General features: G+C 55.3%; 2 protein-coding genes across 2 annotated transcripts; both read right to left on the reverse strand.

Annotated features, from left to right (window-relative positions):
• Positions 1-7,167: 7,167 nt before the first annotated feature.
• On the reverse strand, positions 7,168-10,768 carry FEV (FEV transcription factor, ETS family member). Its single transcript, XM_044240849.1, has 3 exons — positions 10,561-10,768; positions 9,738-9,812; positions 7,168-7,757 (listed from the first exon to the last, which is right to left on the reverse strand). Exons 1-3 carry the CDS (start codon positions 10,610-10,612, stop codon positions 7,168-7,170), a joined length of 717 nt encoding a protein of 238 aa, XP_044096784.1. The 5' UTR covers positions 10,613-10,768.
• A 4,448-nt stretch (positions 10,769-15,216) lies between these two features.
• Positions 15,217-18,122, reverse strand: CRYBA2 (crystallin beta A2). Its single transcript, XM_044240850.1, has 4 exons — positions 17,962-18,122; positions 17,069-17,210; positions 15,812-15,954; positions 15,217-15,364 (listed from the first exon to the last, which is right to left on the reverse strand). The coding sequence occupies exons 1-4, from the start codon at positions 18,120-18,122 to the stop codon at positions 15,217-15,219; spliced, it is 594 nt and encodes a 197-aa protein (XP_044096785.1).
• Between the last annotated feature and the right edge of the window lie 7,311 nt (positions 18,123-25,433).

Below are 25,433 nucleotides of genomic sequence, written 5' to 3' on the forward strand. Positions count from 1 at the left end.
CTTTCCATGGGGATTTTAGGAACCAGGATCCAACCATGTGGTAGCTCTGCCTTCTCTTAGGAATGAGCTCTTCTCTGAACCCAGAAGGCAGAAAGGAAATAAGACAGTATGGAAACGGCACATCCATTTCTAAGGGCTTGGGCCTAAAAGCGACACATACTATCATTTCCATTCATATTTTGTTAGCAAAAACAAGCCACATGACTCCCACCAATATGTAAGGAGAGCTGGAAAATTTGACCCTGGCTGGGCAATCACTTCCCAGTGAGAACCCTACTATGTGAAGTAAGGAGCATGCAACTTGGGGCGGGAGTGGGAGGAAAGCTCGCTATTTCTGCTACACTGAGAGGAATAATATTAGGATATTATTTGGGTGGTGGTAAGTGTGAGAAGTAGGTTAGGTGCTATTGCTAATATTATTCTTTTTAAGATTTATGTATTTATTTGAGAGAGAGAGCGCAGGAGGAGGGGTAGAGGGAGAGAGAGAATCTCAAGCAGACTCCACCCTGAGTGCAGAGACCGACGTGGGGCTTGATCTCATGACCCTGAGATCATGACCCGAGTTGAAATCAAGAGTCAGACACTTAACCGACTGAGCCATCCAGGTGTCCCATATTGCTAATATTATTCTTATTTAATCTACATGATGACAATGGGCAATAAGTATTAGTATTGCCCACATTTTATTTTATCTATTTTTTAAAGATTTTATTTATTTATTTGAGGTAAAGAGAGCATGAGCGGGGGCAGAGGGAGAGGGAGAAACAGACTCCCTCCTGAGCAAGGAACCCAACGTGGCGCTCAATCCCATGACCCTGGGACCATGACCCGAGTCGAAGGCTTACCCAACGGAGCCACCAGGCGCCCCCTGTCCACAGTTTCGAAGAGAAAACGAAGTCTCCAAAGAGTACAGACCGATTTCCAAAGTCACAACGCTGATAACTAGCTGACTCATGCTATAATTCTAGATTCAGTATTGCCGCAAGAAGAAATGGAGAATGCACTGAGTATAGGAGGCTGACCCATGTGACAGTGGTGCGGCCCTATCACCAGTCAAGAGGCTAGTTCTTGGTGAAGCTCAGCAGATGGGCCCAGGACAAGGTCTGGATTGGCCTAGAAAAGTAGCTGTGGCCACTCAAGTTCCTCCCATAACACACAGCAGCATCTGATTGGCACTAGAGGGGAAGAGGCAGGTTCTTGCCTTGTTTTGGGTAGTTTTGTTGGTTTGTCTAATAATAGAAAATACTGATATGTAATAAGGTACTTATGTAATCATTTCATCCTTCAGCCCTATACAGTAGGTTCTGTAATTAGCAAATCCATTTTGCAGATAGGATAATTGCACAAAGTACAAAAGCAACGTGCTTGAGGTCACACAGCTAGTAAGGAATGGAGCCAGCACCCAAGCCCAGAGCCGCAGAGCCCTTGTTCCTCCCTCCCCACATACTATGCTGCCTCTGTCTACAGAGAAAGGAAAGACAGAAATAGCAGGCAGCATCCAGTGAGAGAATCCTCAGAAATAGAAAAAGTCACAGTCAATGGGACAGTGGGTCACTCGTCTCTACAGATGAAACCCGCCATTCTAAGACAGAGGAGAGTCAGGGAGAAATACCACTGACAAAACTGAGATAGGAAATGCCACCAAAGTCAAGGCACAGTCAGACCCCTGGCCTCACCCCAGAGTACAGTGATCTACTCCAAGCTTGTAGGAACACAAGTAAGAAGGTGAAGCCTTGCAAAAGACAAGGGGGCAACAAAACAGTCTCCGATTTGTTCTTTACCAGATGGAGGCCCTAAATAAGGACTCATAAGACAAGCTGTCAATCTTCTCTTCATAACCATCCACCTTCTGCTACGACAATCAGACAAGAGTACACCTGATATGGGTAAGCAGCAGGTCCCATCCACATGAGGAAGAGGCTCTCCAGGAAGGCCCAGCAGGAGGGAATCTGGTGTGATGTTGAAGATTTGAGCTCAGGAATCATGGGCAAAGTCAGCCACCTGACTTCTCCGAGCCTGAGCTTCCTCATCTGGAAGGGGAGGTAACCACCCCCACCTCACAAGGTTGTGGACCACTCAGAGGAGATGCCACATGAAAAGCATTGGCATAGGGCGTAGCCCAGCAGAGTCAGGTTCAATGAATGGTAGGACTGTTCTTTTTATTATCAGCAAGTTTAACTGATACAGATTATAAACAGGTTGGGGAAAAACCTGAAGTTCCATGCATCTTAAAGACATGTTGGAAAAAGATGAAGTCCAGAAAAGCAGAAGGGTCTGAGAAAAGGACAGCACAGAAGCCCATTTCGATGTTTATCTGTGGTCCCCTGAATTAATATGTGCCTCTGTGACCATGCAAGTATCAGGTGGTGTAGACACAGATGTTCTCATGCCACATGCTATCCAGGCTTCTGAGTCCATCTGCAAGCAGAGCTTGGTTACATGGCACACACACTATCCTCCATCTGTGGAGGAGACACAGGTGTGTGTAATCCTGGCTCGGGGTGGGGGAGGATCCTGCAAAAAAGGTGATCAAGGGCCACTCAGGACAATGGAGAAACCACGCAGCCCTGGGAAAAGACTTGCGAGAGAAACCAGAAGACACAGGTCAACAAATCTGAGACTTTGACCAAGTCTCTTAACCTCTTGTGCCTTGGTTTATTTATCCTTCTAGCAGGTCCTGTCTTCCTCCCTGATCTTGGAGGGGACTGTTATTAGCAAAACAGTCCAGTAAAACAATGGATGTGTAAGTGTTTTTATAAACTCTGTAACAGAAGCAAATGGTGTGGGGGGATGGGAGTGGGGAGGTAGGGAGTGAGTCATATTTTCACCAGTGACATGAATAAGGAGATGAAGAAAAGGCTCAGGACTTCAGGGAATGCAAGAGGAACTGGACTTTGGAATGGGAAAGAGAAGCAATGATAAGGTCAGGATCCTCGAAGGCCAAGGATCAAGGGGTTAAGGGTCCATGAGGACCGACCGGAATCATCAGGAAGATGAGTGTATTAAGAGTGTGGCTTCGGGATGCCTGGGTGGCTCAGTCGGTCAAAGCGTCTGCCTTGGGCTCAGGTCTTGATCCTGAGGTCCTGGGATTGAGCCCCCCAAACTCCTGCATCAGGCTCCCTGCTCAGGAAAGAGCTTGCTTCTCCCTCTCCTGTTTCCCCTGCGTATATGCTCGCTCTCTCTTTCTGTCTGCGTCAAATGGATAAATAAAATCTTAAAAGTGAATAAATAAAAGAGTGTGGCTTCTTTGGGACTTGAGGTGGAGTAGAGTCATCTCAAGATCACAGTAGCTCAGGGCTTGGAAACATCACCGAGGCAGAGCTATAGCCAGAGCTGAGATGGCCTAGAGAACAGAACACCCATCTATGGGATTCAGGGGCTGGACACAACCTTAGAAATCACCTTGGAGAGTCATTTTCCAACTTTTTTTCTTTTTGGACAGAGAGAATCTAGGTGACCTCTGAGGTTCCACAAAGTAGAACTCTCAAATCCCTGGTTGAGCCTCATTTTAAGGAGACACAATGGAATCCCAGAGAAGAGATGTGCTTGCCCAAAGATGATGAAGCAAGTGAGTTGCCACACTGGGACTGGAATTCATGTTTTCTGATTCCCAATCTTGTATCTTAGCTTCCAAACTGGCCCTGAGTGTAGGAAAAAACAGAGGGGCAGGTGGCTTTAAGGATGTGATTTCCTAGGGATTAAGAGCGTCTAATCTAGGGGCACCTCCCCTCGGCTCCTCAACGTGCCTGAAATCCCACCCTTACCAGCTCACTCCCAGGACTTGAAGAGTCTCAAGGTTGGAGACGTTATCTTGTCTCTGCCTCCCCCAACCCCCTAGGGAAGGGGCTGCTGAGTACTGACAACTGCCTTCCTTCCAGATCAAACTGGCACATTTCTCTATCCATAGCTTCCTACCACGCATCCCAATACTGCCTTTTGTCACATACATACATCCAGATCCTCTGTCACAAGCCAGCTCTTGGAGTAATTGAGGACAGCCCTCATGTCGCTTTCCCCAGTGTGATTTCCAGATTACGTCTCTAATTGTTGTTGGTTCTCCAGCTTTCTCTCTTCTCACTGCCCGAGCCCACTATGCTGTATGTTCTCCGTCTGGTGTTCTCTCGGGATTGTTCTCTAGACACTGTGTCCAGTATACCGGGGGCACAACTACTAGCGCAAGTGGGTCATTTCCTTCACCTTCACTCCCATAATTCCATCAATACCACTTCAGATCACAATGATTTTTCTGCATTCCACCTTCAGCCTCCCATTTAATATTATGCTAAGAAGCCACTAATTTATACACAGGCTCTCCTGAGCCACTTCTTGCCACGCCTCACACTCTGACCTTCTGTCCTTTCATTTAAAGATCTAAGAGCAGGGCCTCACCCTCCTTGCCAGAAAATTTCACCTTGTTACATTCAGCCCACGATTCTCAGCAGCCCAGATCTTTCTGGATCTCGGTTCTGTCTCTCCAGTGAATCTGTTCTCCTTCCCAGCTTCCTGCCCCCTGCAAAGAGGTCCTTCGCTCCTCTCTCCAAGTCACCAAGGCCCTTACAACGTGGGACTCGCCCCCTTGGAATGCGTGAGTCCGCTCTTCCACCTCATGAGGTCTATAGGGCGTAATGAGATGGAGCAAGCTCATACTAGAATATTAGGTGACTAAAGTAGGGTGCCATTAAATTCTAGAAGGCATAGTGAAAAGGAAAGGGATTATGTCAAAGAGATATGAATAGTGACCTCAGTGTAATGGGCCTGTAGGTCATCCCCCCCTCATGCTTCATTCCCCCCTTTGTCCAATTCATATTTAATGAAGGCCATATGTGTGTATCTTCCAAATTTCCTATGCCAAGTATGTGTTATTTGGAAAACCAGGAAAAAGTTAAGTGAAAATAAAATGAAAAAGAATAAACACTCTTTCCCTAGGTGGACCTTGATCACTTCATCAACACTCTTTGGGGAAAAACATCTCAGCCCTCCTGTACCAATTGTGCGCCTTCCATCTGCAATCCCCTTCCCACTCACAGCGCACAAGGAGATCTCCTTGGCCTCCTCTGGGAACCCAGGGTGTTCTTCTTTCAACCAGCAACCCAAAGGAACCTTGGGAAAGAAGTACCAAGACCATGGGGGAAGGGGTGGGGGCTTGCCTTGATGTGCAGCCCAAGGTCCGAGCAATCGCCTCACTCACCTGCCCAGGTGTTGTTTCATCTAAGGGAACCTGTTTAAGGGAGTTTTCCGGCCAATAGTTTTTGTAAAAAGCCTCTCTCAAGAGGGGTGCCTGGGTGACTCAGTGGGTTAAAGCCTCTGCCTTGGGCTCAGGTCATGATCCCAGGCTCCAGGGATGGATCCCTAGGGATCAGGCCCCGCATCCGGCTCTCTGCGCAGTGGGGAGCCTACTTACCCACCTCTCTCTGCCTGCCTCTCTGCCTGCTAATGATCTCTGTCAAATAAATAAATAAAAATCTTTATTTTAAAAAAGCCTCTTGAGAGAGCATAAAGGCTAAGGTCCCAGTGTGTGCAGGATTCAGAAGGGCCTCCAGGTGAGGAGAAGGGCCCAGCCATTAAGCCTTTGCCTTCGGCTTTAAGGGGGCGTGATTCGAGGGTGCTGGGATGAAGTTCACGTCGGGTTCCCCACTGAGCAGGGAGACTGCTGTCCCACTTCCTCTGCCCCTCCCTCCATTCAGGCGCACTCTTTCTCTCAAATAAATAAAATCTTTTAAAAAGCGGAGGCGGGCAACAGAATGACACACTTGAGCCACTTCCAGGACTTTCTGAGGGAGGCAGGGCCGAGGTTCCCCTTTGCCCTCCTCTTTGAAGATCAAAGAAAGCCTGGAAGCCTGGGGGTCCACCTGGACGCTGGGAGATGGGACACCTGAGGCTTCACCAGGCTAAGTCCAAACGTAGCAGTAAAACCCGGCTCTGGGTTACCTCCTCCGACCAGCAGAGGGCGCGCGCCACCCGAGAGAAGGAGGGTGCCTCACCAAACCACTGTGGGTGGCGGCAGGTGCGGAACCCGAGGCGGAGAGCGAGGGGTAGGGTGGGGAGATTTCTCGGTCTTTCTGAAAATCAGGAGACAGATCCACAGAAGAGATAGCGTTGGAGATAGAGGGGCGAGGGGGTTGTGAAGGAGAGCGAGAGAAAGTCAAAGAGAGGGTCGGCTGGGGAGAGCAGGGCAGGTGGGGAAGGAGACGAACTGGAGACAGGAAAGGTTGAGACAGCCTGCAGATGAGACAGGCTGGGGTGGAGGGTGGGATGGGGTGAGGTGAAGAGGCAGGTGGAAGGCAGGGTGAGGCAGGTTGGGATCCACTGCCCCGTGGTCAGTCCGGTGGGGCTGCTGCACTAGGGCAGTCTCCCTCTTGGGCTGAGCCCACCCACCAGAGGCTCCCCTGCCCCCTGTAGCACCCAAGTCGGCTTTGGCCTCCTCATTCTCTCCAACTCTTCTTTGTAAAGCCTTTCTGCTCAGGCCTAAGCTGGGCATCTCCTTTCCCCCTGAAAAAAGGTTCAGGTGCATCAAAGAACACAAAGAGGAGGCAGTAGGGAGCTTGGGAGCTTTAATGGGTCTGGAAGGGAATAGAAACACACCAGGCCATCCAGAGAGAGGGGGAGAGAGAGAGAGAGAGAGAGAGAGAGAGGAAAGGGGGGCGCAGAAGCTACCTAGATGAGTCCCAGGGCCAGGGAGCCTCACCAAACCCGGTGAAGTCCCGGAGGTCAAGGAGCAGGTGGGCTGTGTGAGGCCGTTATCACTCTAGGACGGGGCAGCTCGGTGGGAGAAAGAAAATAACGAGAAAAGACTTGGAATTCGAAAAAGAGAGGTCATAACGGAAGGGGCTTCCAGGAGACAGGCAGAAGTACAGGTGGAGGGCAGAAAAAGACACGGGAGGTCTCGCAACCCCCTTGAGGGTTCTGGGGCCATGAAGATGGAAGTTAAAGAAAGCCGGGGTGGGGGCGGGTACAACGAGGTGGCGGGAGGCGGTGGCAAATACAAAGTTAAAAGAAGACAGAGGAGACTTCAGGTCCCTTCCCCCCAGGGGCTGCGTGCTGCGACGGAGGAAAATCTAAGATCAGAGGAACGGTCGGGGAGGCTCCCGGCCCCTTTCCCGGGTGTGGATGGGACCGAGTGAGGCTCTGGGCGCCCGGGAGAGGCCGCGCGGCACAGGGCCGCCCCGTCTAGTGGTAGTGGCCCCCCAAGTGCGAGGCGGCCGCCACCGCGCCGAAGGGCCCGGGCGGGGGCTGCAAGCCGGGGCTGGGGTAGAGGGCTGCTGTGGCGGCGGCGGCGGTGGCGGCGGGGCCCGGGCCCGGCCAGTAGGAGAAGCCCGCGGGCGCGACGCCGGCCGAGGCGGCCATAAGGTTGAGTTTGGAGAGGCCCGGGAAGGGCAGCGGGGCGAGGCCTGCAGGCAGCTTGTAGAGCGCGCCGTCCTGGGCAGCGGCTGCGGCAGCGGCGGCGGCAGCGGCGGCGTGGGCGTGCGCCGGAGGCGGCTGGCAGGCCTGGGCCAGACCCTGGAAGTCGAAGCGGTAGGCGTAGCGCTTGCCGTGCACCTTGCTCATGATGTTCTTGTCGTAGTAGTAGCGCAGCGCGCGGCTCAGCTTGTCATAGTTCATGTTGGGCTTGCTCTTGCGCTCGCCCCAGCGCCGCGCCACCTCGTCTGGGTCTGTGAGCTTGAACTCGCCGTGGCCGCCCTCCCACGCGATGCAGCCGGCGTTGGCGCGGTCCGCCAGGAGCTCCAGCAGAAACTGCCACAGCTGGATCTGCCCGCTGCCTGTGGGGAGGAGGCGGGCAGTCAGGGAAGGGACGGGGGAGGTAGGAGGGAGGGCAAGAGGTGAGGCGGCAGACTGCGGGGGGCTGGTGGGAACCGGCGTCGGGTAGGGGAAAAGGGCGCGTTGGGTAGGGACCCGGTAGCCGGGCGCCGCTGCAGCGCCTGGCCGGGGAGGCGCTGATGGGCCCAGCAGTCCTGAGCCTTTCCCGTGCTTCTGCACAATAGAAACAGGGCTCCCTCTTAGAAGGACGAAGCCCCGCGGGCTCTTGGCTTTGTGAGAATTGGGGAGGTGGGGCGAAGCACAGCCTCCTCGGCGTGGAGGCAGCGGCGTACCGGGGCCCGCGACTCTGGGAACCCAGCAAGGGCCGAACACCGGCCTCTATTGCCACCGTGAGCCTGCGCCCTTATTCGGAGCAGAGAGGAACCTACGGGACCGCACAGGGTGGTCTGCGCAAGTGCTTAGACGGCCACATCCCACCTGGACCATGTCCGCAAATCCAGGGGGAAGAGACCCCGGTGCCGCGGGACCAACCGGCCACTAGACAAGGCCTAGGCCAAAGGCTACAGTTGGATTGGCCCCGCCTGAGGTCGAGAAGAGGTGGAGGCTGGCTTTCTGGTGGTACCAGTCAGACAGGAATGGGGGAAGTGGCCCCCGAAGCGTTCGAGGAGGGTCAGACTCCGAAGACTCCCCACTCTCTTCAGGATCAGGGTGCGGAGCGCCGCGCTGGCGCTACTCGGTTCCGCCCCAATTTTCGGAACAGCCGGGATTCCCAGCATGGGAAGGTGTCCTACTTTGGGGCGCGATGCACAGCTCTGAAGAGAGGACATAAGACCGGAAAGCCGCTGGGCTTGACTCCCTGCCTCCTCTCATCTTTGGACATCTCTGGGATCATGGGGCCAGGCGGTCCCGATTTGGGGATTGCTGGAAGCGCCAAGCAGGATTTTCCCGGATGGTGATGAAAGAGAGGACTGCCTGAGAATTCCCACTCCCCTGTTTTGGAGCCTCAGTCTGAGAAGGGGAGAAAAATTTTGATAGACTGACTTCTTCTCACTCTCTTTTAGGAGAGAGGGGGAAAAATAATTTTGCTCAAAGTCGTCTGATTATTGATTTGAAGCAAGCTTGGTGGACCTTTCTTCCTCTCTCAACCACTTGCTCTGAACCCAGATGCTGGCCCTCACCATCATTTCAACCCCAGTCTCTCCACACCAGCTCAGCGAGTAGCTGCCTGACTCCAGGTCGGGAGCTCTAAGGTCAGGATCAAGGGACAGTTAAGGGAAGGTTTAGGTTAAAATGCACAGCTGGCTTCCATGCAGACCGACATCAGAGGCTTGGAAACCCATTCTCCTTGGGAGACACATTCCTTTTCGGAAAAAGCAGTTGCTAACGTTGTCATTATGGTTACTGTAACTTGGTGAAATCTAGGGTACTGGGGGGGGGAGGCTGTGGAGAGGCTTTGCCTGGAGGGCCAGCCAAGCTCTGAAACCCACAAGGCAAAGCCAAGAGTAATTCAGCGAACCTGATCATCAACATCAGTGGCCCAGCCGACTTGGCCCCTAGAGCCTGGCGGGCCTGGGCCAGTGAGACAGGTAGGTGCTGGCCCAGTGCTAGTGTGGAGAAGGGGTGGAGTGGCCAGGGAGTAATTACCCTTTGCCCGGATGTGGCCCCGGCCTTGTGTTCCTGCTGCCAAGAGGGGAAGGACACCAAGCACCCGGGTCCTGGCCCCTCAGTGTAAAAAGGCCAAGGGTCAGGATCCTCTCCCTCTGCCCTGGTGTGCAGGTCCAGCTCTGGGACTCAGAATATACTGGAGTGGAACCAAAAGCCAAATGAATACCCCCTCCCCTCAGCCTCTTCACAGTCATGCCGCATTGCACATCCCTTCTACCCTCCAGTCTCCTAGTGGTGGCACCTGTAATTCTGGGGTGGGTGCCCCAGCCTCCATCCACTGTCCTCACCCCTCCTCCCCTGCTTTCGGGCCAGCTCACCTTTCTGTACAGCCGGGCTCAGCGGCCCCCAACCGGGACTCTTTCCTTCCTTGAAGAGACCGTCTCCGACGGGATCTGTAGCAGCAGGAAAAAAACAGTCAGGAGGACCCGGGCGGAGATTGTGGGCTTGACCGAGAGGGCTCCCGGCCAAGGCTCCGAGGGTGGGGGATTGAGGGTTGGTTCCTGGGTGCGAGGCTAGGGGCTCGAGCTGCCAGCTCCTCCTCCCCGAGCCTGGCCCGGGCGCGCGCCGCGCGGAGCCCCTCCATAACGCCCAAGTCAGGAAACGCGTCCAGGAAAAAGGAAATCCGCTTTCCGAACGGGCCGGCGGGAGCCTTATAAAGCCGAGCAGGGAGTGCGCCAGCGGAGCGGGAGCGCCCGGAGCCCATCCGAGAAGAGAGGAGGGCGCCTGGAAGGCTGGGCTGGTGGGAACGCTCGGAGCACGGAGGTGAGGAGCCACGAGGGCGCTGGGGCGACGCTCAGCTGACCGCAGCTTCCCAACGCTGAACGCGCACTGAGTCAGTCTCCTGCCACACCGAAGACTCCTGCTTCCCCTACCAGGCTCCCTCAGCCGCTGAGCTCGCGCCCTCGGCCTCCCAGGTTCCCAGTCTCCTCACTTGGAGTCCTTAGACCTCACACTAAAACCCTAAAGCTCTTCATCTGCCTTTAAGGTCCCCCAGTGCCCTACATTTCTCAGTCCTCCCAGCAATCCTAGTCTCTGGACCGCGTTCAGTTCCCTTGGACCCCAGCACCCCCTTCCCATGCCCGAACCCAAACTTCCGGCCCCAGGTCCTGGTGCCTCCAGCCCCTGGCTGGTCCCTGGTACCTGGCAGGTACATGTTGATCAGCAGGGGCTGGGAGGCGCCGCTCTGTCTCATCGCCGCCAGGGACTGGGTGGTGGGAAGTGGGGGTGGGGATGAGAAAGGGGGACGCGTCAGGCTTTGCGCTCGGGGCACCGATCCCCGCCCGAGGCAACCGCGGGTGACAAGAAGACGGCGCGGGTCCGGCAGGGCCTGGCGGGAGGGGGCTGCCCGGGTGTGGCGGGGGATGGAGGGGGTCCTGGAGCGATGCTCCCAGCTACCAGGCTGCCTGGAACCCTCCGGCCCCCCGCGCGGGCAGGGGCCGCAATTTCCGTTTTAATTAAAGCGAAGCTGCCTCGGCCCCCCGGACCCCGCCCCCGCCCCTCTTATCGCCCGATCGCAATAAAGTCTCCAACGCGCCGCGCCGCAGCCAAGCGCGCCCAGCAGCCCCCAGCGCCCCGCAACCCGGGAGACGCGCGGGGGATGGGCTTGGGCCTCCCACTCTGATAGGGGTCGGGAGCGCATTTCTTTTCCGCCTCCTTGACTCTCAGCAAACAGCATTGGGGCAGGGTACCCGGCCCCACCTTGGACCCCAGGGGCCACAGCCCCTCCTCCCGCCCATTGCAGCCCCCATCACCGCCCCACTCTCCTCCCCCTTCTCCCCCCACCCCCACCCGGGTTCCCGTCTCTAGGCTGCGTTATCTGCATCTTCACTTTTAAATTTCCGCTTCCCTCCCTCTCGCCTGTCGCTCCGCTCCCGGCCCGGGCAGCAGTTGCTCCCGTTATCTCCGCTCCCTCCTCCTCCCTGAGCCTCCTCCCTCCTCCTCCTCTCTCACTCTCTGCTCTTCCCTAGAGACCGGATCTCCTTCCCCGTCTCCCTCTTGCTTTGGCCTGTTTCTTGCCTTTCCAGGCCTCTGGGCCAGCGCCGGGTCTTCCCCCCACAACTTCTAGCGGTTTGTCCTTCCTCACCCTTTCTGTTTCTCCTTCTCCCTCATCTAGCCTCTTCAGTACCATCCCGCTTCCTGTCTCTACTCTCTCTCTGTCCTATGTCTCTCCTTCCCCTCCTTTTTTCATTCATTTGGTCCTGATAATTTGTGTCAGGCAGGAGGCTCAGGAGTCCCCTTCCATTTCCCCCAGAAGAATTGCTCTTCCATCCTTCCCCATCCCCTGTCATGCCAGCCTACCATCCACCATCTCAACTACTGGCCTCCTGGTTGTCCCTGAACCAGGCTGCAGTTGGCACCTTGCTCTAGCAGGAGTAGAATGACGGAAACAGCGTTGTGTATTGTATAAGGTCTCCAACCCAGGGGAGGTGTGGAGGCTGAAATCCCTTCCAAAGACACTGACCGTGTATTAGCAAAGCTGATGTGGTTCCCAGGGGGCCTGAAGTCTCTGAGTACCTGTGGGGCTTCCTGGCTCAAAAGAGGCTAGCTAAGGAGGGATGCTAGCTGCAGATGAGGCTCTGGGCTTAGGAACCCACCTGCAGCCAGGCAGCACCTGACGGCTACTGTCAGAATTGGTAATCTGAAGGCCTTTCTCTCTTGCTGCTTGAGCCCAGGAGGTGAGGAGGCCTGGGACTCCAGAGCACATGGATCAGAGTGGGCAGATTTCCTGCAGGATCCATGATCCTGTGGTGTCTGACTGATAATGGCTAGAAAGTCCAACTTGAGGAGTTCTGCAGGGCCCAGGTTCATTCCTCACTTGATGTAACTGCTGGAGTGTTCGCCTTTGTTGAAGGAGGAGTGAGGGAGGCAGAGTCCAGGACCCTAAAGGAAGATGTAGATGAGAAATTGCAGGCAGGGGGTGGGGTGGGGAGAAAACTAAGAGATTAGGATGTTTGCTGGAGACCAAACCCAGGGCTTCACGAGAGGGGAGGGCCTTGGAGGTGGAGATGAGGTTCCAATCCCTTTCCTTCATGCCTTCTTATTTCTTTCCCAGATAGAAAATGATGAGCAGGAGGCCAGAGCTGAGAGAGTGGGGAGGCAGTGAGGTTCATTCAATGCTCTCAGCAGAAGGCTGAGACAGACAGAAGGGACAGGTGCTCAGAGCTGGAGGTCTATCCAGATATCCCAGCTCCGGACTGCTGATCAACAGCTCAGGCTCTGTGTCTCTGCCTCACAGAGGACTCAGGTGCTGAAGGGGAAGGTGAGCTCTGGAAAGAGGCTGAGAGGTGCTCCCCCTCCAGCCCACTGTCCCTGGGTCTTGGCTGCACCAGAAAGGGGATGACCTCTTTCATCCCCTTTGGCCTTGGCTGAGCGCAGCCAATGGATGAGTCCCAGGCAGCTTCTTCTCTATCCTCCTTTCACCTGGCTGGGTCCCAGACCCACAGGTTTCTGCTGACCATCAACCTGCCTAGAATAGGAGGAGGTTGGAAAAGTGAGAACACTCCTAGCTTGGCCTCTAAGGCCCTACTCCTTAGGTGCCAGTGTGGGAAGCAGAGTTGGACCCCTAGGTCCAGGAAACCCTAGAAGGTTTGTATTGACAAAGGCTGCAGCAAATATTAGCTCTCTCAACTCCCTAGTTGTACAGACGGGGACACTCAGTCCTAGAGACAGGGAGTGTCCTATTCAAGCTCCCACTGCCATTCCTGAAGCCATCTTGCTGACTCTTCCCAGCAGCCACATACCCTCCAAAAGGAATGGGAGATAATAGATCTCCTTTTGCCCATTCTTAGCCCTGCAAAGCAGGAAGAGGGGAGAAGGGCTGCTGGGCTCTGAGGCTCATTTGTATGGGTTCTAGGTTCAACTCTGGTTCCCCCATTTCTTAGTTGTATGACTTTGGGGGAAGTTAGTCTCTACATCTATAAAATGGGGATTACAGTATCTACCATACAGAATTATGAGGCTTATATAGCCCTTGCTGACCACTCTGACAGGCTCTATACATTAAGCTATTATTACTATTACCATTCTCCAAGGGGACAGTTAGGAGTCTGTGACCAGGCAGGAACTCCAGACTCTCTTGGGGCCCACAGAAGTGTGGGGTTCTGCTGAGGCCTGAGGCTTTTAACCCCAGCTCTGGTCAGCCTTCCCTTAACAGTCTGAATTTAGGATCAAGAGCCCAGGGTTCAAGTCCTGGTTTTGTCACTGGTCATTTGGATGATCTCATCAAGCCTTCTCCCTCTCAGACAGCCCAGCTTCCTTCCTGATTGATGAAATGGATTAAGTATGGAAGGTTTTAGAAGAACCAAATGCAACAGGGGCATGGGCTCTAGAACCCATCCATTTAGAAAGTAGAACTCATACCCTATCCAGAATTCTGTCCCTTGCTCCCTCGACCCTACCCTGGAATTCATGGTGGCGGGGGGACCAGTGCAGGAGAATGAAGGCCCTACTTGGACTGCCCCAGTGCTTTTTCATAATACCACAAGCATTTTTAGTGGTTTCTCCTTGAATCCTCACAACTCCATGAGACCAACAAGGTAGGGATCAATAGCCCCACTTTACAAGTGAGGGAATGGAGGTTCAAGGATGCTATATGATTAGATCCCAGATGTTCTGACTTCTAGTCCAGGGCTCTTCCCACAGGAGCAAATGCCTGACTTTGCACAGGTGGACCCTTGGGAATGGCTCAAGTCCAAGTCTACCTGTTCTCCGATATTGGTTACCTCCTCTGGGTTTGGGCAATGACCTGGGCCACTCCTCCTCATTGATAGGTCCCCTAGGGGCTTGAAATCACAAGCATCCCTGAGTGACAGAATGAGGGGAGTCCCAAGGGCTTTGAGGGCCCTGCCTATGTGGGATCATGAGTGTCATTAACTGGGCCAAATGGGGAACTGGGTAGAACCTGCACTGGTACCAGGGGTTCTGGTGTCTGCTACCACTCAGCCCCAGCATGCCTGAGGGCTTCTGCCACCTGCTCCAGAATCCAGGCTCACTGTGGTCAGTGGGCGAGGAGTGGCCTCTCCAACTCACCAATCCTCCAAAGAGAGGGGAGGGAGAGGAAGAATGAAGAGAGGGTTCTTTGGAACAGCTGAGAGGAAGGGTATGAAAATGCTTTGTAAATGCTGGAGCTCAATATCATGATGGGATTGTTATGATTCAGACAAAGGATCTGGGGGCTCCACTCAGAGAAAGTCTCCCCTTTAGAAGACCCTGGGAGGCAATGGGACCTCTCATCCATCTCTCTTCTTACAGTTTTGCTTCTTTGTAAAGCAGAAATTCTATAAAGCTGGGAAAAGGGTGCAGGGTTTGCTCAGTTGGATAGGGAGCCAGGGCAAAGAGAAAGGCTGGAAATGTGCTGGGGAGCTCTGCATAGCGTTAAAGAGGTCCTGCTGTGCAGGCATGCAGGTGCCTGGCCCAGGTGGTTGAAATTCAGCTATGAGCCCTGCTGTAGAACTGTGTGCACCCAAACCAGAGGATGGCAAATGCACCATGTGTGCTATGGTACACATGGCCCAAGCTCATCGGCCTTTAACAAGGAGAGGTGTGGGACTGGTTGTATTTAACAGGATCCCCAGGATTCTTACCAGTAGTTTTCTTAGCCCTATCAGGGTCTAATCACATATGCTCCATAGTCAAGAATCCTAAAGCCTGAGAGGAGGGTCAGGTTGGCAGGCAAGGACCTTAAGAAGAATTAGGATGAAGATTACAAAGCAAGACATCAAGAAAGAGGCAAGAGGGGCAGGCAGGTTCAGGAGCCTTTATTGAGGGTCCTCAGGGGAAGTGGCAAGGCAGTGAAGCTTAATGCTGGACTCTTCGAATGGACTGCAGCAGCCCCGTGTGGGCCTGTGTGCCGAATTCACTGTAGGTACGGAACTCCCCACTGTGCCGGTCCCGCTCCAGTACATACTGGTAGCCCCGGTAGCCTGGGTACTGGTAGGCCACCCACCTAGGCCAGTGAGAGCACAAGGGTGGTAAGCAGCCTCTGCCCGCATCCCCACCACTGTCCCCCATTAGTAGCCCTCCTTTCTCAGCCCCTGCCCCCACCCCGCTCCAAAACCATTGCTTCAACTTTCCCCACATGGATCTCTTCCTGCCCTGCCCACTGCTCCAGGTCTTCTTATCATAGTCCTCCCCTTGTCCCCTATTCCCACCCTCCATTGCCTCTTCATCTTTTAAAAAATCCTTTCCTCTATCCCCACATTGGCTCCCTGACTCCCATCTCCTACTGCCGGACCCCAGAGTCTGTCTCCATCATCTCACTTCCCCCATCTCTCAGCTCCCAGCATCTCTTTACCATGTCTCTTAGCACACCATCACCTTTCCTAACCTCCCTCCCTGATGACAACTGCCTCCCTTCTCTTCTCATCTCCTTTGTTCCAGTCCCAGGACTCACGCTCCAGAGCTGACTTTGAGGGAACCCACATCCTTGCTGGCCCAGCCCATGGAGGGCAGGGATGGGTAGTCATCGCTGAGTTCAAACTTGCTGCCCTGGAAGTTCTCCCCCTCGAACAGTGTCACACGGCTGTCACTGTGATTCTGAAAGGTGGTGGTGGACAGGTCAGGCCCTCCAAAGAAGTGTTAATGGGTACGTTCTCAGTCCCATTTTCCCCATCTTCCCTCCCAACACAGCTGTGCAGACACTTTGGTTCCACAGACATTCCCAGAGATCAGTCCATCTTGTCCATAACAATCTGGGAAGCTGGGATGTTTAGAAGTCCCCAGCCTAGTCCCTTCTGTGACTTTGACTAGAGGTGCGGAGACTGAGGGTTTCCCCAGAGACCCTTCCAGGTCAAGGCTAGAGGGCATCTTATAATATGGACCTATTTGCAGAAGGCAAATCAGAGATCCCGAGAGAAATTTGGCCCATTAACCAAGATAGTTTTCCTAAAGGCCTCATTGACTACTCAATCTCCTGGCCAGGACCTTGGGTACAGTCTCGCAAAGGACTGAATCCAGCTAAGGGATGACAGAGTCAGGATAGGGCAGGGATCAGTGTTGGTTGGGTCTTGCCTTCCATAGCACTAGAGTCTTCCTCTCCTGGAATGGAGAAATTAGGCTAAGTCAGCATTTGCTCTTTGCCCTCTACCTCTCAGCCACAGGCCTCAACAGATGGTACCTAAGTCAGCACAAGTGAGAAGTGAGATCCCGCCCTCCAGGGACTTATTTGATTCATTGCCAACCCTTACTCCACATACATACACACAGAGACTGACCCCTTTTCTCCAATGATCTCTGAATTGAGTTCTAGTCTCGTCTTCATGTTAACCCTTGTGTCCAAAGGCTCCTTCTGAGCCCCATTTCCACACCTGTGTATGAGGCTAACAGCAGCCACCCCAGCCTTACAGGACTGTGTGATGACAGAGGCACTCTCTCATAGGTGTGGAGGACACGAAGTGAAGACCCACAGGTGCTCAAGCTCAGTCTTGGTGCTGTCCGTGGTGCTGATTTTGGGTACCTGACTTGGGCCCACTTTTTGAACTTGTAGAGATACTTCTGGTTCTGGGAAGTAATGCCGGTACCACCCATCTAGGAATTGTATTTATATGTCCCCATACAGTGACTGGACAGCCTTTCTGAGGTGCCATGGTGGAGTCGGGATCTGAAGCTAGGAGCTAGGTTGTGGCGGGGGGAGGGGTGCTGCTGTGCTTACTGCGCAGAGCACCGGGCGGAAGGAGAGCAGCTGGTCACTGTGATGGCCTCCACTGCCGCTCCAGGCACTCCAGCGAGGATAGTCACCCTTCTCCAGAATGAACTGCTGTCCCTGGAAGTCGGGGTACTCAAAGGCCACCCAACTGGGGAAAGATAAAGGAACGTGGGAGGCATCTGCCCCAACCTCACACCTTCCTCCCCACTCTCAACCCCATTGTGTTCGAGAAGACTGAAACCAGTCTTTTTCTTCAACCCCAGGCCCTTACCCTGACATACACAGCTCATGGCAATCTGGCCTCCTCTAGAAGCTGAAGACCCTAAATCTTGCTATCCAGGATTTGAGGGACCCAGACTTCCAGCTTAGGCTCTGCAGGTTGGAAGGAATTTTCCAGCTTCTGAAGATCACCCGACCAAGAGTTCCTACCCCGAGGATTTAGGTGCTTGCAAAGGTAGGTGTAGAACGCCCCCGTCCCCCAACCTGCAGTAGCGACCCGTGATAGCAACAACCTGCAGTAGTCAGGGGGCCCCAGGCTCTCAGAGACCAGGGTGGAGCGAGAGGAAGGGATTTAGCGCAGAGCCATCTAACTGCACAGAGAAAAACTCTGGATAGGAAATAACTACACTAGGAAGTTATTCAGGGTTCAGGCTGGTTCCACCCGGCACCCGCAAAGTGTTGTCCGTCGCCTTTATCTCTTTGGTTCACACGTTTTGTCTTATGGCGCATGGCGAGTTCTGGGGAGGCCAAGGGGTTCCCTATGTGGGTCGCTCACTCTCAGGCAGGGCTAACAGTCTAGGGAAAGGAGGGCCGAGAGCGGAGGTCGCAAGCTTGGAGCTTAGGCCAGGGGATCCCGGCGCCCCCCAACGCAGCCTGGCGGTTCCTGGACCGACACTCACGCGCCATTTTCCACCTTGACAGAGCGCACCCTGCGCAGGCCTCCGCGCTCGGCGATGTTCGCGCAGTCGCTCAGCAGCCGGCAGCGGCGGCCCTGGAAGTCCTCCTCGTCCCAGAGCGTGAGGCTGGCGGGCGCCGGGCCCGGCGCGGGGGCGCTGCTCATGCCGCTGTGGGCGAGAAGGGCAGGACCAAAGGTTCAGCGTCCGACGGGTGCCCTTCCGGGCCCAGACCCGCCCAACCCGGGCTGGGACAGGGTGAAGAACACCCGGCTGGACCCGGGCTGCTAGCGGATCTCCGTCACCTCGCCCTCCCCCGTCCCGGAGACACCCTGACCCAGCCCGAGTATTCACCGGGTGGGGTGAGGGCTGTACTGACGGAAATCGGAGAGGCTGTGCGTGGGCCGGGCGTGCGGGTCTTTATAATGGGCCTCGCCCCCCTCCCGCATTCTCTTCCGCTGGGGTGGGGGAGCTGAGTCAGCGGGCAGTCTGCGGTCAGTTCTGGTGTCCTCTGGGGGAGCCCAGGCCTTTCCCGAAGCAGCCAATCTGGCCCCAGCCCTCGGGAATCACAATAGAAAGTGCTGAGGCATACATCCCGCGCCCGCCGCAGCTGAGGCTGACTCCGCTTTTTCTTTTTGGGGGGCCTGAATCAGGCAAAGCGCTCGCGACCTCTGGGCAGAATGCGCCCTCCCTGGCCTAGCCCTTTAGTGATGGAGGTACCAGGCCACTCTGGTACCTCCGGGTACCAGGGTACCCGGGTACCAGGCCACCCGGCTAAGACCTCAAATTCTTGACTTGAGGCTCGGGAGTTCTTCCCAACGTCTAAACTCCACCTCCTACCTCTTTCGAGCGACGCTGGACGGGATCAGACGCGGCTCTCCGTAAGGGACTTTCCTCACACCCTCGGTCCTCTTTCCCACTGTGGCTCCTTTCCTCCCAAGCTTGAGCTCAACTCCCGGCTCGGCGTTCCCGGAGTTTACTTGGGCAGAGAGGCCAAGAGAAAGCAATGACCAGGACTCGCCGCAAAGCGGCGCTGAGCTCAGGAAACGCAAACTGCCCTACGGAGGGCGCGGATTTAGGAAGCGCTTAGAAATAATAGTAACTAAGGGAGCGGCTCACTGTAGGTAGAATGTTTCAACCTCAGCGCTACGCTCCCAGTCGCCAGAGTTCCCGGCTCTGGGGACTCCGGTCGGGACCTGAAGTTTCTAGGCTCTTGCCCTCAATCCCAGTGCCGTGTGTGTGTGTGTGTGTGTGTGTGTGTGTGTGTGTGTGTGTTGTTGGTGGTGGGGAGAAAGGTGGAGAGTGGGGCGGGGAAGGAGGAGGAAAGGCTTGGGGCCTCCAACGGAAGCTGCAGGGAGGACATTTCCTCCCAATTTACAGCCGAATTTCCTAACCATCATAGCCCATACCCGTCAATAAGGCACAAAGACTTCTGGCAAAATCGTGAGCTTCCCTTAATAGAGCGGGTATTTCAGCAGAAGTGGAGGGGAGAGTGAAAAGGGAACTACTATTTTGTTGTTCCCATGAGCCATGTGCCTTCTTTATAGACCCAACAACAGTCCAGTGAGGTAGGCTTGGACATACAGACGTGGAAACTAAGGCACTAGGGGGCACAGGGCCTCCTCCACATTCCCGCAGCCAGTGTCAGAGGACGATTAGAACCTAAATCCCTTGACTCCAGCCAATGCTCTTACTGCTCAACATCCTGTGACTAAAAGGACTCATTGGCCAGAAGCAGCCCCAGCTCCTGGCAATCTACAATGCTGGCCAGCCCTCCTTTCTCCCAATGGCCACGCTCATTCCCACCTCAGAGCCTCCCACTACCTGGGGTGTCTTGGCAAGCAGGTTCATTTGTTACCTCCTGGGTGATGCTGTTCCTGGCACTTACTGTTCATCATATCAGACTCTTCCTTACAGTGTTTATCATTCTGTAAAGTCGATCATCTTTTGTTTATGAGTGTTCGTGGGTGCACTGAGCTTCTCCCTTACTAGAGTGTAAGCTCCATTAAAGGAGGCAGGGGTTACATCAATCTTGTTGTTATCCTCAAACCCAGCCCAGTCCTGGACACAGAGCAGGTGCTCAATAAAAATTGAGTGAGGGAACAAGGTGGTCAGGCTGGGCCAAATGTCCATGGGGGGAGGAGCATAGAGGAAATTCCCCAGTGAGAGAGCAAAGGTAACGGTTTACCCACTCTACCAGCCCCCCTTCCCGGCCCCAAACTTATGGAGTGCTGAGAACAAGTGCTGGGAGCCACTGGTTCCCCTGTTGGGTCTCTCCAGTGGTGAGGAATTGCTCTTGAGGGTCATAAGGTATATGAAGGTGAATGCCAAGAGTAAAGCGCCCTAAAACAGGAGGAGTAGAGTCCAGGTTAGTAAGGTTTGCGTCACCGCAAGGACGACCACAGCCAGGCTTGACTGGAGGATGGGGTCGGAAGCACGCCCAGTCCCCCAACTCCCTACTCCAGAGGGGGTTTGGATAAATACAGTTAGAGAATAATTTCCCCCAAATCCATAAGGGAGAAATCCAGACTGTCGAGGGAGGCCAGAGCCCGTTCTGGATTCGTCGTGTCCTGGCCCTTGCCCTTGGGTTCACAAGTCGGAACTACAGATGCGGCGGGAGGACAGAACCGAATTTCTTCTTCCCTCCCTTTCCCTCCCTCCTCCGTCTCTATCGGGCAATTCTGAATTCCGCCGCCAGGAGGCGTAGGCGGACCGCGCTGGGTGGGAAGCCGGCAAGGTAGGGTGGGATGGAAGCGGGAGTCGGTGGGAGGCTGAGGTCCGAGGGGCGGCGCGCGCGAGTAGCGAGAGCGTCTGGCTGTGCGTCTGCGCTGGTCGGCGACGCGGGCATCGGGTGTTAGCCTCGAGGGTGAGCGGGTGTCTGTCAGAGGATGGACGCTGCGTCTGCGGGAGCTGGAGCTGGGGGCCTGGGCGCGGCCCTGGGATCAGGGTTCCACCTGGGTGGGCAGTTTCCAATCCAGCTGTTGGCCAGAGGACTATACGCTGCAGCTACAAGAGGCGCGCGCGCGCGCGTGTGGCCAGGAAAGTGGTGGGGAGGTAATAACAGCTGAGATCCCGATTAGAATGAGCTGTCCAGCTGGGACTTGGGGTGGAGACCCTTCGTGTGAGACAGGGCACCTTTCTAGCCCTAAATCCTGATCTTGGCTCTGCTCTAAGAAGCTGTGAGGCACTAGCCAGACTCTTCCCTCCTGTGTACCTCAGTTTCCTCATCAGAAAAATGGTGTGTGGGGGCCCCCAGCCCATGGCCTTTAGTTCTAGCTTTCTGTGACCAGCTCTCTCAGAAATGGGCACACCCAACGAGGTCACCAGAAGCCAGTTGCCTAGCCCTCTCTCAGGGTCCCCACATCCCCCAGACCTTCCTCCTGGCTCTGGGTTTCCAAGCCGCGGAAAAAGGGAAGAAGGAGCCACTGAAGAAGAAGGGGCTGTCAGGCAGCCCTGCCCCATGTGCTAGAATGGGACTCTGGGACACTTGTCCCTTTTTTGTGCTATGGACCCCCTCCCAGCCTCCTTTCTCCATGAGGCTGATCCAGCTCCAGTCCCCCAACTTCCCCCCACCCACTCCCCTTTTAGCCCCCCCCTCCCCTGGCAGCTGGTCCTGTTTGTTTTCCTAGATCAGTTGCACTGAGAGCTTCCTGAAGGATGGGTGCACAGGTGGCTTTGTTTGCCAGCTCAGCGCTCACTCCCACCTCCTCCCCATCCACAGCCTCAGCCTTTGGGTGTGGAGGGGGAAGCTAAGAGAAGAAAAAATAGTGTCCCCAAATCTAAACTTCCAAGAGACCTCAAGATCTCATAGGGATCTCATCACCCTCAAAGATCTCCCCATCCCCCCCTCCAGTCCTTCATCTCATATCTCATATGGGGACTTTTGCTCCCATAGAGAAATCTTCAGGACCGTCCTCCCCACAATTCTACCAAAACACAAATCCCATATGGTAACTTAAGATCCCACAGAGAAACCCTCAGACTCAGTCTTGTGTCCTCAGGACCTGAGACCCTCAGATCTCACTCAGAGCCCCTTCTCATACGTGGACATACAGATCTGTTAAAGAACCCCTCAAACTGATCCTGGGTGCCCACCCAGGTCTCTATCCCATATAAAGGCTCCCCGAGAATGCCCAGAGACATCTCTCTCACTTAAAGCCCCATCCCTGAACAGCCCTACTTCTCTGTACTGCTGGGCAGCTTAGAAGCACCCAGCAGCCAATGTCTTCTCCTCAAGCTGGACTGCTCCCATCCCTTACTCTTCCTGATTTCCCTGGGAAATCAGCCAGGGCTTTGGTGACTGAAGATGCAAATACTGTGAAGGGCTCCCTCCTCCTCCCCAGGTCCCCTCACCAGCCTCTCCTCTGCAGCCCTGCTCCTCCTCCCTCCCCTCACCCCCACCCCGGTCTGGAGCCTGGAACCGGCAGACTAGCACCTTCCCTGGGGCTGTGAGGTCTGGTCTCCTGGGAGACAGAGATAACTGAATGAGAGATCAGCTCAGTCCAGGCAGGGTCCGACAGCTGGCCCAAAAGAGGGGGGGCCCTGAGGGGCTGGGAACCCCACCCGCACACCCATTGTCCTTTCCTGCTAGAAACAGAGCCCCCTCTTCTCTGTCCCTCAGTGGGGACACGGGGCTGGCTACCATCCAGAGACATGGGAGGCAGCTTCCTCCCTCACCTCCTCCCCAGACACAAAACCATGGGGTGGGGGTGGGGGTGGGGGCAGAGGGCTGCAAAGAACCCGGACACTTAGACTAGGAGAGTATGAGCACTCTCCTAGGATTCAACAGACCCCCAAAGTCACACTCATGTACAGGCAGACGCTTGTTCACTCACTTGTTCCTCAAACATTTAATAAAATGTGCCACGTGCCCCTCTGTGCTGGGTGTCGGAGTCACGCAGGAGTATGCCCTTGTCACTTACACTCCCCCTATCCCGTTCCATGGTCACCAGTGTCCGAGAGAAGGAGAGAAGGCTGTTCAGTCACTTGCCCAGGATCAGACACACATTGGAGTCTTAAAGGTGCCCTGGAGTCTTGCACTGCTGCCTGGGTTCAAATCCAAGCTCCACTGCTTATCATTGGCACTCTCCTCCTCAGTTTTTCCTTCTGTAAAATGGGAACCATAGTCTTAAAAGCTGTTGTGAAGACTTAAGAGCACGTAGAAACAGAACGGGCCTGCGCTACTTACCCAATAGATGTTCTCTATTATTGCCCTTGTAGTTGTGATTATGACTGGCTTTGCTGCTTGGTTTCCTCCTGCTCCCCACACCCCCAGGCCTAGCAGGGAGGGAGGCTGGAGTCAAGGCAGCAAGCACAGCTCTGGGATCTGCAGGCCCCTTCCCACATTGGCCTTGTAGAAGCACTCAGGATGGGGAGCCTTCCTCCCTCCCAGCATTCAAGTAACTCTTCTCCTGATCTCAGTTTGGGAGGTTTGGGAAGGTCGAAGCGGGGGTGGGGGTGGGGTGGGGTGGGGGGGTATCTCAATTTCTTTTCCTCTGCCCTTCTGGAGAAAGCACTTGGGAGTGGAACTGGAGACCTGCCTTCTGGTCCTGGGGTTTTTCTGGTTCCATATGTGCCCTTGGGCCGTTAGTTCCCTCTCTTGAGGCCCCAATTTTGTACTAACTACTTATCTTGGTGGGGGGGGGCTCTTAACCCTGACAGCTCTGATCCTGTGATGCCTCAGGAAGGCTCACTCCCTCCCCTCACCAACCAGCGTCTGCACACCACCACCAAGCCAGAGTGAGGGGGCGAGTTGCCAAGGTCGCCATGGGGACTAATCTCTAAGAAGGTCAGTGAGGCTCTGGACCTGCCTTGGCCGGATGGGGATTAGCACTTGGTTATGAGCAACCCCCCCCCCTCAATGGTGCTTCCACTCCAGGTCCCCTGACTCTCACCTAGACCCTGGACAGGGGTTCCAAGGCTGGACCACAACCAGCAGGTGGGTTGGGGGTTAGGACAGCTGCTGAAGCTGTCTCTACAGCTGTAGCCAAGAAAGCAAAGGGCAGAGATGGGGTCCGACCCTTGCCCCTCACTGCTCAGGGTCCAGCAGCGTCTGAGCCTGGCCCCTCTTCATCTTTTGCCCTTTAATGGGGAGCGATGGGTCTCCCAAGGGAGGGGCATATCAGCCCTACACCCAGCTCTGGCTGTAGAAGCCACCTCTCTCTCCTTTCTTGGGGGTAATTTCACCCAATGTGGGGATGGAGGCTGTTTTCACTTGGTGGACCGCTACCTCTGCACACATCAAGCCTTCCACCTCCGATTACCCTGACCTTTGACCTGGCATCTTTACATCTCTCAGAATTGTACATCCCTGGTTATGTTCAGTTGCCTCTGTTCTTCTTCTATGGTTTCTCTCTGCCCTCTTCCTACCTCTGGCTTTCAAGGGGGGTGGGGGGGCTGTCCTCCCGCCCTGCTTGTGTTTTCCACTCTCCTCCCCTCCCCATTTCTCCTCGGCTCTCCCAGTCCCGAGGCTGTCCACGCTCCAACTGCTCAGTCTCTTTTTCTGCTTCCTCCACTACCTGTCCCCTCCCCCGCCTGGGGTGCTGACGGGGATGACAGGAAGCAGGCTCGGGCTGGGAGCAGGAAGGGGGAGGGGTAAGGGGGCTGCTCGAACACCAGCTGCTGAGCAACCCCCCCCCCCACAAGCCCCGCACCTGCGGGCCAGCCCGGCGCCTGGAGTCTCCGCCCCTGGCCTAGCTGGGAGGAGGGACTTGGATGGGAGGCCTGATCGCTGGCCTCGGTCAGGAAATGCGGGTCTTGGGGATAGGGGTTGGAGGTCTGGGGAAATTGGGTCTTGGGGGGAGGGGAAAGGCAAGTGACTCTCAGTCACGGGCAGACCCAACCCTTGGTGGCCTCATTCTTCCCAAACCCGCCCCGCCAATGACTGTGCGGATGAGGATCATTTCATGGGGGAGATCTCTTCATTGTGCACCCCAAGATCTGAAATCCCAGCCAGAGGTGGAGAGCTCCAGCCCCCTTCCACGATTAGGGAGAAAAGAGGAAGCCCTCACAGACTCAGGGAAGATGTGCCGGCAGGGGGTGGGGGGGGCGGGGGCCAGGCCCAGCCTAGGACAGGCAAATCATTCAGTGCCAGAGGAAAGAAGCAGAGGGCTAGGTCCAGGAGAGAAGCCTGGTCAGGGAGGGCAGGAAGGGGGCTGCACACACCCCAGCCTGGGGAACATCGATGCCTCCCTCTCTAGGGCTGCTGAGGTCCGCCCCCTCCCAGAACGGTCTGGAATCTGTCAGAGCCATCTCACCCCCTCCCCCTCCCTTTCTCTGCAGGGAGGACTCAGCAGATCCCTTGGGGCCTGCCTCCTGGTAGTAGGCTGGGGCTGATGGGGTAGAAGGGACAGGTAGAAGGGACAGACCAGTACCTCCAGGAACATCCAAGATGGAGCTGGAAGGGACCAGTGACTCCCAACCCAACCCTCGTTCTCTCTCCGCCCTCCACCCCACGGGGAGGGGGGTGACCCCTGTCT

The sequence above is a fragment of the Neovison vison genome, chromosome 3 (assembly GCF_020171115.1).
Source record: "Neovison vison isolate M4711 chromosome 3, ASM_NN_V1, whole genome shotgun sequence".
NCBI lineage: Eukaryota > Metazoa > Chordata > Mammalia > Carnivora > Mustelidae > Neogale > Neogale vison.

Excerpts from the sequence above, each read along its gene's own strand:
- FEV (XM_044240849.1), bottom strand. The coding sequence starts at position 10,612 with ATGAGACAGAGCGGCGCCTCCCAGCCCCTGCTGATCAACATGTACCTG. Across the intron at positions 9,813-10,560 it reads GATCAACATGTACCTGCCAG|ATCCCGTCGGAGACGGTCTC; the intron begins GTACCAGGGACC and ends CTGCTGCTACAG. Across the intron at positions 7,758-9,737 it reads GAGCCCGGCTGTACAGAAAG|GCAGCGGGCAGATCCAGCTG; the intron begins GTGAGCTGGCCC and ends TCCTCCCCACAG.
- CRYBA2 (XM_044240850.1), bottom strand. The coding sequence starts at position 18,122 with ATGAGCAGCGCCCCCGCGCCGGGCCCGGCGCCCGCCAGCCTCACGCTC. Across the intron at positions 17,211-17,961 it reads GTCAAGGTGGAAAATGGCGC|TTGGGTGGCCTTTGAGTACC; the intron begins GTGAGTGTCGGT and ends ATCTTTCCCCAG. Across the intron at positions 15,955-17,068 it reads TCCGCCCGGTGCTCTGCGCA|AATCACAGTGACAGCCGTGT; the intron begins GTAAGCACAGCA and ends ACCACCTTTCAG.